The sequence below is a fragment of the Scatophagus argus genome, chromosome 21, assembly GCF_020382885.2.
Source record: "Scatophagus argus isolate fScaArg1 chromosome 21, fScaArg1.pri, whole genome shotgun sequence".
Lineage (NCBI taxonomy): Eukaryota > Metazoa > Chordata > Actinopteri > Scatophagidae > Scatophagus > Scatophagus argus.
In genome coordinates this window covers 14193607-14206916 of record NC_058513.1, presented here as the reverse complement: position 1 = coordinate 14206916, position 13310 = coordinate 14193607, and the positions used below count along the sequence as shown (strand labels likewise).

Below are 13310 nucleotides of genomic sequence, written 5' to 3'. Positions count from 1 at the left end.
CACTGCAGATGAAGCAGATGATGCAGTTTTCAGGACATACCCATCCCGTAGTTGGCATCAAGATGACTTGTTGGTGTGTCTGGTCCCAAAAAGAAAAAAAGGATTAAAATAATCCAGTTCTGAACCATCAACTCCTTCAATTATGAGCCAACCTTGCCTTGGAGGGATGACCCTTTGAGGGTGAAACCCATCATTATGGGTTTAGCCCACTAGGCATGTGTGGGGACTGAAGGCCACACTTACACTGAGGCACTCTGCTGGGCCTGGGCCTTCAGCCCTGCAGCCAGGGGCCCTCAAGCAGGTAGCACAGAGTCATGGTGGCCTGACTGATATTCATGTGAGCTGGGTAAATGTGCCCTTCAGGCACAGGGCGCTGGAGCGTTACGTTTCTGAGAACTGAGAGAGCCAAATCGAACTTGGAAAGTGAGTGCAGGAACTCTGTTGTTTGCATGCAAGACTGGGGCTGTGCCTTGATGTCAGAGGCAGGGGAGGAATTCAGATCTTTGACTTAAGCAAATAACCACCATTTAGAAACATTGTATTATATATGAAAGTTCTGAAAAAATGAATTCAATAATTTACTATAAGTATTACCGTCAATATATATATATAAAGTAAAAGTACTAATCATGAAGAACATTTAAGAATCATACTGAATGTGTTATATTATCGGATAAGAATCATTGATGTTGCAGCTGGTAAAGATGGAATAATGTTGAGTACTTTAGATACAGCTGGGTAACTTAATCTGCTTTAATACGTCCTATTTTTTTCTGAATCTGCAAAGTGACTACAGTAAATGTTGCAAAGTAAAAAAGGAAAACTTGCCTCAAAAATTCGAGCAGATTAGAAATATAAAGTAGATTAAAACATAAATGTGTTTCAATACATTCCACAACTTCCTGATAAAATAAACTTTTTAAAATACTGAATTACCGAGCGAGTGAAAAAATAGCTTAGACTGAAGTGAGGGATGAAGAATTATAAGCACTAAAAGGCTTTCCACTCCCTTCACTGGACCTGATGAGGATCTCAACAGAAAATTAGTCACTGTGAGAACCTGCTCCTGTATGACAAAAATCCTCTTTGTCTGATCGGTGGCCCTGCTCCACAGATAATAGAGCAAAATGCGGCCTGAGGGAGATAATTTGTTCCCAGATCTTCAGATCGCAATATTTTCATTTGAGCCCAGGAGGGGATCTCTTGAATTGCCAGCTTCCATTGTGTTCCAACATGGGGCACGAAAGTCTTGTCAATTAATTTTTCTTTTATTCCAGACCACAGAGCGCCTGAGTGATTTCAATTATCAACCAATTAAGAGGTGTTTCCTTTTATTTACAGGCTTTGATTTCGTGCGTATTGTTTGAAAATACGAAAAGACAAGGGTGTTAAATCACTTGAACATTTCCTCTGCATGGGCTGCTGAATATTTTCCCCACCGACAGCAGACTTTCTGTTGCGTCACAAGCGCAACAAAAGATCATTACATGCCGTTGAACTCTCTTGTTCAGCGGATGCTCCTCCACAGTGGTTCCCAATATAAAAAAAGAAGCAAAAACAAAAAAAAACAAAACAAATCCCATTAACAAGATTCACACAGACACACACGAAACCGCATGCGTTTTGCGTGACGGCGCGTTGGGAACAGATGGCCACAGGTGCGATATGCAGCAAACAGGTTAACATAAAACAGGCGCAGTCTGAGTCAAATCCAGCGCAGACAAAAAGCTGAACTTCTGAACCTCGTGGAAGCAAGTTAGAGGTCTGATTGCTCGTTGAAACGGCGCTATTGGAAGTGACAAGCGGAAAATGTCTCTGTCTTACACACTTTACTGCTTACGACCACTTGACTTCAGCTTTCCTGACAGGATGTGAAGCATTAGTTTATTTTCTACTTTCCTGCGATATAAACGTATGAGAACTCAAGGTGGATATTTGCAAGGTTTGCTTTGGCCTGACTGGGGGCTCTGTGTGAGACAGAAACATTTTAAACTTGGAAAATCTGCAGAAGTATGAGATTTAGATGCTGAGCTTGTAGTTAGTTAGAAGGATGTTATTCAGAGATGGCAACTGCATAGAATAAAGCTGACAAAAGAACTGGATCAATACTGACTCTCAACGGGAATATTACAGGAAACTGGAAGTGATTTAAAAACAAAAACATCGAGAACAGATATGAAGTTGGGTTACTTTCATAACCAAGAGCCAAACAGGAGCTAAATAAACTCTGTCTTTTAAAGCGTAAAATCAGTTTCTCAAAGCGGCCCTGACGGTTTTGTCTCTTTATTTTCATCCAACGCTCATAAAGGCAGGAAAATGACACATAAGCTCTGAGTTAACATGGACGACTTTTATTCAAACATTGAAGTGAGTTTAAATAAAAACACAATTCGGTATAAAATACAAGTCACGTATTTTCTTATGAAAATAATTTCTGTACACAGAAAGTCTTTTTTCTTTTAAGACACGGGGGCTAAGCCCAACAGAGCAGCTACAGATTTCTTTTAAAAAATCTTTTTTTTTTTCAGTCATAGGATTTTTACGTGGGTTGATTTGGGAACCGATTCATTTACCACAAATTAACATGTTTGTTGCACTAACATAAACTATAACAGAGACGTTTATAACCATCGAAATTCCTTTGCAGGCTATTTTCCCAGTTTATGGTTATGGTGAAAAAAACAGAGGCCCACTAATCCAGATACCTAATAACTAAAGAAATGTGAAGGCTAATGAGTGATAAATTACTTTTCCTTGCAGCAGCCCAGCGCTGACACACACACAGTCTACACTTCTGTTCCTTCCCGGCTGTATATGAGGTTATTCACACTAAAATGGTTGGACAGGCTCTGTACTGATGTGTAATAGTTCATTCTGTTGTTGTCAGAGTTCAAAGGAGAGATTAAAGTGGGCGAGTAGGAGCCCAGTCCGGACATGCCCTCTCGGCTCTGAGACAGTCCCCCGAGGTGGCCGGAGCTGTAGTCCCGCTCCCCGCTCCGGGAGCCGTCGCTGCCGCCGCCGCCGGCGCTGCTGCTGCCCGTCAGCAGTGAGTTCACGCTGGACACGAAGCTGCTGAAACACGGACTGTGCTCCGCGGACGGAGACGGGGACGACTTGGGCTCCGTGGAGGCCGGGGATCCGTGCAGGCTGGGCGGGGAGGAGCTCAGCAGGCTGGCGGTGTCGGAGAACTTGTGCGGACCGTCCTCTGACTTGACGGGCAGAGCTGCGCTGTCAGCTCCGCTTATGTCAGCCCTCCTTTTCCTCTTCCGCCTGAAGTTCCCGTTGTCGAACATCTTCTCACAGTTGGGGTCCAGCGTCCAGTAGTTTCCTTTACCTGGATGAGAAACAAACGACAAGGGTTAAATACGGGTGACAAATTAAATCAAACTAACATGAGCTGAAATGTTTCCACTTTAAAGAGCAGTTTCATCAGTTTAGAGAGCTTTAAGAAGGGAAAAGGCAGCATCAGTGCCAAGGATGTGATAAAGCCACTTCCTGCAGCAGGGTCAATTAAAATGCCACACAGAAATAATTCATTTTAGGGAAAAAAATTCCAGACTCACCAGGGTCATCCTCGTCCCGGGCCACTTTTTTGAAACAGTCATTCAACGACAAGTTGTGTCGGATTGAATTCTGCCATCCAGCTTTGCTCTTCTTGTAGAAGGGGAAGTTGTCAGCCACATACTGGTAGATCTGACTCAGGGTCAACTTTTTGTCTTGTGCGTTCTGTATGGCCATCGCTATCAGTGCTGAGTAGGAGTAAGGTGGTCTGACCATCTTGAAGAGTTCCTGTTGGCTGGATATGGACAGCCATCCCAGGTCTGCTCCACCGAACCCGGTGGGAGGCGGTAAGAACTGCCTCTGGTTCGACCCGTATCCGGACTGAATGTAGGACGCGCCGTTGTTCCCGGGAAGATAAGGAGAGGAGTTTATGCTGGGTCCGTTCAGCCATAGGTACGGGTTCGTAGACGGGGAAGTGTACTCTCCGAGGCCGTAGCTGGAGGGGTGTGTGGGCGGCCTCTGAGTGTGGTGATGGTGGTGGAGGTTCTGCTGGTACACACCGTAGTTGTCGCAGTACACGGCCATGTCCAAGAGCTCCTGAGCGCTGTGGTGCTGAATGGGACTGGTCTGCTGGTTAGATGGTTGGTGTCCAAAAGCGTTCATAATCCGCCCTGAGCAGATTCCCAAAGCCTAATATCGTCTCTGTGTCTCTCCCTCAGGACTGATCCCATCCTGGGAGGGAGCAGTATTTATGCGCAGCGCCCGGAGCCTCTACAGGTAGCCCACTGAAGAAAAGTTTTTGGATGGTCACACCCCTCCTTTTTGTCCTGCTACAGTCCTATTGTATAGATCCAATCTCCCTATCAATGAGCACCGATACTGCCCGTAACTGAGCTTCACGTTATATTTAACTATGTTCTAATTAAGACACGTTAGTGACTTAAAACTAGTGCGTAATTACGCACTGGCGCCTGTGGTAACTATGATAAAGTCTTTATAAAGAGAACAAAACCAGCAAAATGATGATATATAATTTAGTAAATATTATAAACCTCTTAAGGGCTCAGAATAACGGTTTGTCCTGCACTTTTCCAGAGTTCTTTTTTTCTTGCCTGATGGCATTTGTTCTTGTAAAAATTACACTTATAAGGTTTAATTTGTACTAAAGTTACACCGATGCTGCCGTGCATAAACAGCTAATATCACATTTTCATCTACAAAGTTACACAAACAAATCGCTATAATTCCAAATAAATGCATTTCTAAAAACCAATTTTATCAGCACTGCCGGGGAACAAAAAATAAGGGTTGTAGGAGCTCGATAAAAAAAGAGAAAGAATTCATTATAATTCATGTGTATTTGCGCACTGATTGTCACCCTGTCAGAACACGTTGAACTTTCTGCAGGACAGTGTCAAACCCAAACAACGAAGACCCGCATGTGTTTGTAAGAAGCCACCTTCTCTTAAAAGAAATTCGTTTGCAATAAACACTTCACAAGAGCCGCAAGTTTAGTGTCAACAAATGACTCGTGGAAAGAAACAAAAACCAACAGACAGCCAAAGAAAACTGCTCAGTAATAAAACCCCGTCTGATGTGGAATTATGTCATTCTGTTGATTAATATTCGTGTATTTTACAACAAATAAACACAAATCAACGAAACTAACAGTCCACGTGCTTTCTCCTAATTTGAAAAAGATTAATAACTCTGAGATTAGAATAACATAAAGGCAATATAGGACAACGTGGAGGACATCCCTTAAACCTGTTCAGAGTGTGTCACACACTGAATGGGCCTTCTATCAAGGGGATTGAGCACAGGAAGATAAAAAAATACGCTTTACATTTGGATTCTTTGGACAGGGTGCACAGCGGGTCAGTCCTGCTGGTTTCTCCAGCCAAATGATCCGAGTTTCGATGGAAACGAGAAGTGGAAAAGCCACTAACAGCCCACCGATCGTTCAGTCGCCATGTAAAGTTTGTTTGAGCTGCTTTCTAATTCAGCACAACAGATAACACTAATATTCCAACTGAGGCTCCAAGCTCGATCTATGGCGCGTTTGGGATTTACACAACGGAAATGAAAGTGAACCCAAAAAGTCAGTTTATGTTTTTGATTTGAATGCATTAAGTCACCTCGGCCTGTTGTCTCTCCTGTGAAGAGTTGGCTCGGCAGGTTGCTGCTGGACTCCTGCACTAATCGGCCCGGCATTCCTCCTCTCCATGACCTTGATGTAATTGTTTGGCTCCAAGGTGTTGTCCCGACCACAGGCTGTACGGCAGCGGCAGGCAGTGGACTCCACGGGGGGGAAGTGGCATTTAACCCCCAGATGAAAACAACCCAACCTGTTAGGCGTTTAACACACAGCCAAGCTAATTACTGCTGACTGCTGGACTGGACATCTGAATCTGAAACAGTTCAAGCAAAGACTGAAATGATCTTCCTCAGCCTGACTTAAATATTCATAATTATTTGATTATGATTATGAAATACAGAACTGATGAAGCTGCTTGGATGAGCAGTGAAACGTCTTCAAGTCAAATCTTCGCAAGTCCAGACGCCTTGCTTTACCTCTTCGAGTGAATATGACCTGGATGGCTGAGAATCTCCACAGATATGAAGACAATAACAGTTTTTAAGATCTTTTGATTGTTTTTCGGGGGGGAGGGGGTTGTAGAACTGTTGTGTTGGAGCAGCCATCAGTCACAGTTATCCATCTTTTCCCCTGTCAGATTAAGTTCAGAGATGTCAAAGTTGACCTTGACATGGCAACCTCAAGCCCCCGTGTCATTGTAAAGTCATATTTCAAACACGCTGACTGTGTGTGTGGGAGTGGGGTTGTCTATTGTTGCTCTGCCATGTCTGTCTTCATCCCCTTCATTTCCTCAAGCTTTCTGAGGTCACGGCAGCTTTTCTTTGGGAGAACAAGTCAATCACGGTGGGGTCAGAGGGGCAGGGCTGAGCCACAGCAGGCCTCCTCAGCCTGGGAGCTGAGAAACTGCTGGTGCTGCAGGTGATGGGAGCATCAGCTCTCCATCCACTACTTATCATTTTACTTTTGCTCTTACAGCTAAACACTCACTGGAATCAACTAAGACCCTCACGGTTAATAAGACTTGTTTTCTGCAAAGAGCCTTTGCTTTAACCATGTGGGTGTATGAGACACCTGCTGACTGTTTATTGCTCTGAAGTAATTACCAGACTATTAGATGCACTTAGCGCCAATAAAATCACGAGAGGTCATTAATTCTTACTGTGTAAACAAACTTATCCTTTTGTGCAACCAGGAGTTTGTCCTGCTCAGAGTCTCCCTCCAGTGGAGGAACTAAGCAAAAACACACACCGCAGTTTGAGAACTGCTTCCTGTATGTGTGAAAATAGAAAGAAAAAAAAAGCTGGCCTTGGTAAATTCTTTGCAGGAAGTTAATTCCTCTGCTGCCATGACTGGAGCAGGAGATTAAAGAGGCTTGAAGTGTTGCGATCTGAAACTTGGCAGACTCTGGTGAACTGTCTGGCCTCAGAGCATCCTTCATCTCCACACTCAGGTCTCTTTTCACCAAGACACATTTAGAGACAAAAAGCATTTAGCGAAACGTTTAGCTGAGCTTTGCAATTTTTCTCGGTTCATCTTAACAGCTTTGGGGGGATAATGGATATTTGGATATTCAACACACACACACACACACCTTCAAGTCAGATTTAAGATGAGCATGGAGAAATGTGTCCCCTTCAACAGCTGGAAGGGAAAACAAACTCAGCATGCGCATCATTCTGCACAGTGCAGGTCAAACATCCAAGTGATGCAAAGCAAAAAGCAAAGCACATTTTTAAGTGGTGGAGAACTTTAAGTTTGTTTTTGAAGGAATTTGGGTCATAAATATCACAAGGCATTCGTCTACCTGTGAGGCCCAGGGAGGAGAACATGTTTCTGAGTAATTAGATGTTCCTCTCTGTGTAGTCCCCTCTGACCAATTACCGTTTGGCCCTGACAGTCCGTCACCAGGAGCCAAGGAGGCAGCCCTGCGGACAGCACGCGGACCGAGGGAGAAATACGACCAGGCTGGCCTTCTGCTTCGCTGCTGCTGCTTGCATTAGCTTAATTCTCTCCTCCGCCGGCCAGATTTACACCTCTGCTCCTGATTACATCCTTGGAGAGATCAGATGTTACTGGTCTGTTAGAGCCAAAATCACACATCTGCTGGGCTCACAGTGAGCTGCTGAGAGGTTAAATATAGCCTGCCTGCAGTTCTCTCCTGTGGTCTTCAAAATACAGACACATGGCACAGAGAGAGTCGTTTTGTAAGCAGAGGGATTTCAACTCTAAAATTCCATCAGCCATTAAATAGCTGCTGCCTAAGTTCACTGGTGCAAAGACATTGTGGACACAACTTGATGAAGTAAGGTGCTGGTGATGTCATGATTGTCATTCTGACCTTAAAATTATATATACCCAAGCCAAAGGTTCATGGCACTTGGGTAATTACTCATGATGGCAGCGTGATGTTGCAGGCAGGCTGCACTGACGGTCGCATCCAGATGAGGGCAGCATTGCTTTAGACATGAGGCCTTTGTTATCAATACAGCAAAAAAACTCATCAATCAGCCTCCTGCGCAGCTTTCTGTGAGGTAAAATGTATCAGAAATCCAGAATCTGATCAGAGTATTGATTTTGATCACGCAGATTTTAGGAAATACAGACGTTTTGGAAATTTAAAGTGATGGAATACCTTCCACCACCTGGAAGGTCAGCACACAGGATTTTATATTTACAGTTCTCCCATCCTGCTGCTTTAGAATTATGTATCATATTACAATACTAATAAATATATTCTGCTCTGAAAAGGTCAACAAGATGCCAGTGCATTATAATGTCAAATGTAATCATCAGTGCGTGTGATAATTCATTGTATTTTGCCATTTAACAGCACTATAATGAAAACCTTCCTCTCATTTATGAGTGTTTTCATCATATTGGTGGAAATCTACAAAACAAATCCATCTATATGATGACTGTGAAGGCAGCTCAAAAATACAGACATGAGATCAAAAAGAGCTAATTACAAAGATTTAATTAACCGGCTCAAATCAATATTCTGCTACTGGGCACCTTGAAGTTATTTCTACGTGAAGCTGGAAGTAGCTGGGAACTCTGCTTCCTCATCAAACCGGTTCTCCACCCCCGATCTCTAGGTATGTTTCCTAGCAACACGTCTCACCGACTGCCTGGGAAAACCCAGTGCTTCATAATAGCCTCAGCTAATATAGATCACCACCACTTGGCTCTCTCCCTCAAATAATAAGCCTGTGTACAAAACGTACATTTTGTTTTTAGTGCTGAATGTGGCTAACAGGTGCAGATTTAAACAAAAGCCAAAAGTCCGCCTGTGCTTCACAATCCAGTGTTAGAGTCAATGTGCTTGTACGAGCTGCTGGTGACAGCTGCTCTTGATAAGAGAGCGATGGAGCGTCTGTGTGGAGTGTGTAAAGTTGGAGGCAGCACAGGAAAACACCATTAAAGTGTTCAATCAAAGGCTCGGCTCACAGCTACCTGCGCAGGTGTTTACTGTGAGCTCCTTCCACAGATTAGAAATGTGCTTGGAGGATAGTTTGCTAAAATCAGCAAAATCTTAAACGACCTAGCAGCATTTTATTCTTCACTAACAGCGACTCAAAATCACTTCATATCACTAATTACTGCAGCCAATTCGGAGTAGTTCTGCGACTAATCATGAGTTTCCCTGCGAGGGCGAAACCTCGAGGGCCCAAAGCTGGATCACAGACTGGGCACAGTGGGCCTTCATTAACTGCTCTCATTGAGAGTCGCATGTCGTAGCAGAGACATGCAACTTAGACTGCACCATCACTTACCTTTTGTTGCTTTTATGCGATAAAACATATTTATTACAAAACAATTCATGTCCTCAGTGATTATCTGCTGCTTTGTTTTTGAACAAAATCCCTTCAGAGTAACATTAAAAGGAGCAGCTGAATTGACTGAGTGCCGATGTTTCATTCATATTTCTGGAGAACAATGCAGATGCTCACACAATACAGTAAGACAACACAAGTCTTGTTTTCTCCACATAACGGATCTTTGCTCCGTTATTGAACGCAATTCATTCAGTCAGTTTAGCGAACCACTCGGTGACAACTCTGATGAGACCGAGAGGCCTTCTGCTTCCTGCATGACACTGCGACAGCTACAAACACTGTCATGTTGGCACTTATTGATTATTGGTGAAGCTACATATTTACAAGGAGCTACGATAGCCAGCTGTACATCTGGTTGGTGAGGTGATGCAAAGGCAAAACTTTTTCTAGACAGGCTGACATTTAGAGTGGCAATTGCCATGTTGCTTTTAGAATTAATTATATGGCATTTTCTTCTTTATTCGACAGTTAGCTGTACTGTAAATAGCGTCAGTAAATACAAGGAGAAAGAGTGAGGGTGGAGGCATAAGATAATGTTTTTTTTCGCTGGATTCTAACATGGAACATCATATTCACAAGCCATGAGAAAGTTTTACATTGGCATCAAGTGACTGCTGCCTTTGTCACAGATTTTTAGCCATGCTGGTGCTACGGCTCTGACTGGCAGTCTCAGTCAGGCAGTCCATCATTCTGTGGCAGACTGAACTATTTCAGCACTGATGCACTGAAACATTGAAGGTAGCCGTGATGACTTTTTCTGTGGTGCCCCCAGCAGGTTGGCATTCACGTTTTTGAGTGAAATAATATTACTTTGGTTCATGACTTAATAGTTGCAGCCTCACTTGTAGGGTATTTGATGTTTACTGCTAATTATCAAATACTAACACGGTGGCACATTTTACCTGTTTAGCATTAGCATGTTAGCATTGTCAAAGGAAGCACTGCTGTGCCTAAATACAACCTGAAAGAGCTGCTAGCATAGCTAGCAGAAAATGTTTAACCAACTGCTGAGGTTTTTGGATGATTGATTTACACTAAACAACATACTTTCCTCTACCCAAACCTATATTAACCCAGTTCCTACACTTCTGCTGGCAGTTAAGCAATGGACAATAAACCCAGCCCAAACAAAAAACAAGCCATACATCAGAAAAGCTAATGAAAAGTGAACCATGAAAAACTATGTATTCTGTGGGTGTGTGACACATTAACGCAACCACTACCTGCCACCATTACTTGTAGTCAGCCTCCATTTGGGAAAAAAAAGCAGAGAAAACCCTATAGACAGACATGATTGGATATGCACAGCTGTTGATTTGTGAGAATATTGTCCTTGTTCATTATACAAAGAAGACATTTAAGGAGAAGCCTGCACGTTTACAGGTCTTCCTGCAAATGTAAGTGTGTCAAGAGGGAAGGAAAATATAAACACATTATTCCAGGCTGAAATGACAAATGAGACGGTGATAGAATACGTTGTAAATATATTTCTCCTGGAGGGAAGGCTGTAGCCCCCACCCCACCTCCACCACCACAAAGCCTGTGGAAATCCTCTCAATTAAGTGATGCATTTCTCTATGCTGTGAGCAGAGAGAGGGTGAAGCATAATGCCTGAGCGCAAATCACTGAGATCCTATTGAAATAGCTGCCAGTTAACTATGTAATATTACCACTGCTGAAACGCTTCACCCTTTATCCCTTTTCAATTGCAGGGCTAGATATTGAGTGTGCACTGGGTATTCCTGATAAGTGAATTATGCGATTGGTGAAACTTTTTATTCCCACCTCACTTTGGAGAGAATGAACTTATCAGTGCAATGCAATAAACAGGTTACAGTGACTATTAAAAAGTTCTGGACTTCTTCAGTTTGTTTTGTTTTTGCTGTGAATGTGATAAAGCTTTGACACTCCTCACCTTCAAACTTTCTAATGCCTGAGGAAAAATAAATATTTAAAACGGATCTAAGTTAAGTGCAAATATAAGTAAGTGATTGATGGCAGTATTCATCCCCCTCAAGTAAATATCGAGTAGAGGTACCTTTTGGCAGCAACTGCAACCTTTACACTATGCACATAGAGTCAAATGAAAGAGTTATGTAACTAAATTTAACTGTAAACTTTATTATTATGGATTGAGGCCTGGACTCCACTGGCAGCTACAGGACATTAGCATTGCTGTTGTGAAGGCACTACTGTGTAGCGCTGTCATTATGTTTGGAGTCATCATCTTGCAGGAAAATAAATCTCCCAAATCGCACATCTCTTGCAGGTCGCAGGCAGCAGTTTCCTGCATTTATGTTCCCACCACCCTCACAAACCTTCCTGTCTGGCTGCAGACAAACTTCCACAAACAAACAAACAAAAACAAACTGTCTTTCTCTTGCTTCTGTTCCATAAAACTGCTCTTGGTGAATCACGAGGCAACAGTTGTTTTATGCACCGGGTCTCCCACGTCAGCCATAACACCCTGTAGCTGCTTCAGACTGCGCAGAGCTGCTCCAGGCAGCTTCACCACGTTGAAGATTTGTCTGTTACGGTTTATTCATGACGTGGTTTTTGTCACATCGACTGAGCAGCTGTTGGACAATTTAGATTCAAGAGTTACTGACTATTTAACACTCATCTTTATTAGACACAGGTGATCTTTTACATCTTGACATGTTGGGAAAGCGCTGGTGGATTTAATAAAATGACTGATGGCTGAATTCCATTTGGCTGCTACATTTTTAGGCACTGCATGAGGCAAATGTATGCTTTACATCACAATCGATGTATAAACCATGATAGCCTGCTTGTTAACTGCCTTCTTGTTGTTTAGCAGAGCAGCGTCCAACACGCGAGCACTATTGATCAGGCCGATAAGGAGTAGTTGATTAGTTAGAGACCATTTAAAGGTCATTATTTTCCTCCCTAAGCTTTACACATGGAATCAATTGAAAGCATAAATTCCAACAGTGTGACTTTCAAGTTAACAATGTTGTGGGTCGAACACACATTAGCACCGAGCAAAGGCTTTAATGAACACCATCCTGCTTTTGTTATTGTAAGCGAACTTTGGTGCTGCACGGTAGCTTGTGCAACGGTGCTTGAAGACAGTCATGTAATCAAGCCTGAAGAGGAACTAGAAAATAACATTGGTGAGATAGTAAAACCTGCATTTTTATTGAATATTACTAACTCCATTTCTTGCTGTGTTGGGAGGGTAATTTATCAGCTAGACAGACAGTTCATGGTCAAATGATGGCCCTCTACTGCATATACTGTACCTTGTATTCAGTCGTAGTATGCAACGACGACTGCTCCTCACCAGGATAAAATGGATTTTACTGCTTGACTATATACAAAGAGGGTGCTTGGTGATTGGTACAAGAAGCACAGCAGGAAACCGGAGAGACTGTGAACTGCCAACATATTAATGAGCCATTTTACAGTCTAACAAAATATGTTTAAAAAAAAAAAAAACACACCCATGAGCTACAGTATTAGCAAGTAGTCTCCAGTGACAGCTTTTCCCAAATAAAACACCAAGGGAGAAGATGTCAGAGTGTTCCTAATTAGGACATGAGAGCTTCAGAAACCCCAACTTTCTTGAGATAAAAAAAAAACCCCACCTTCAAACAACAGATGCTGCAGTTTGAGCATTTCTCCTCAGGCAGGCACCCACTCACAAAGTGTCAATAGAAGAGGAGAACAGAGGAGTATGAGCCACCTGGAGCAAACACTTCAAAAAGGTCCACAAGCTGGCTTTCTAGTAGAGACAACCGAGGGACTGTAAGCACATTTACAAGATGTGCAAATGACGGTTCAGAAATCGCTGGTTCAACAGCGTAATTTCACAGCAGCTCTGATTCACTGAAGCACAAATTGCAGGTGGT

General features: G+C 42.9%; 1 protein-coding gene across 1 annotated transcript; it reads right to left on the bottom strand.

Annotated features, from left to right (window-relative positions):
• Positions 1-2329: 2329 nt before the first annotated feature.
• On the bottom strand, positions 2330-4281 carry foxi1 (forkhead box i1). Its single transcript, XM_046378334.1, has 2 exons — positions 3564-4281; positions 2330-3334 (listed from the first exon to the last, which is right to left on the bottom strand). The coding sequence occupies exons 1-2, from the start codon at positions 4162-4164 to the stop codon at positions 2787-2789; spliced, it is 1149 nt and encodes a 382-aa protein (XP_046234290.1). The 5' UTR covers positions 4165-4281; the 3' UTR covers positions 2330-2786.
• Between the last annotated feature and the right edge of the window lie 9029 nt (positions 4282-13310).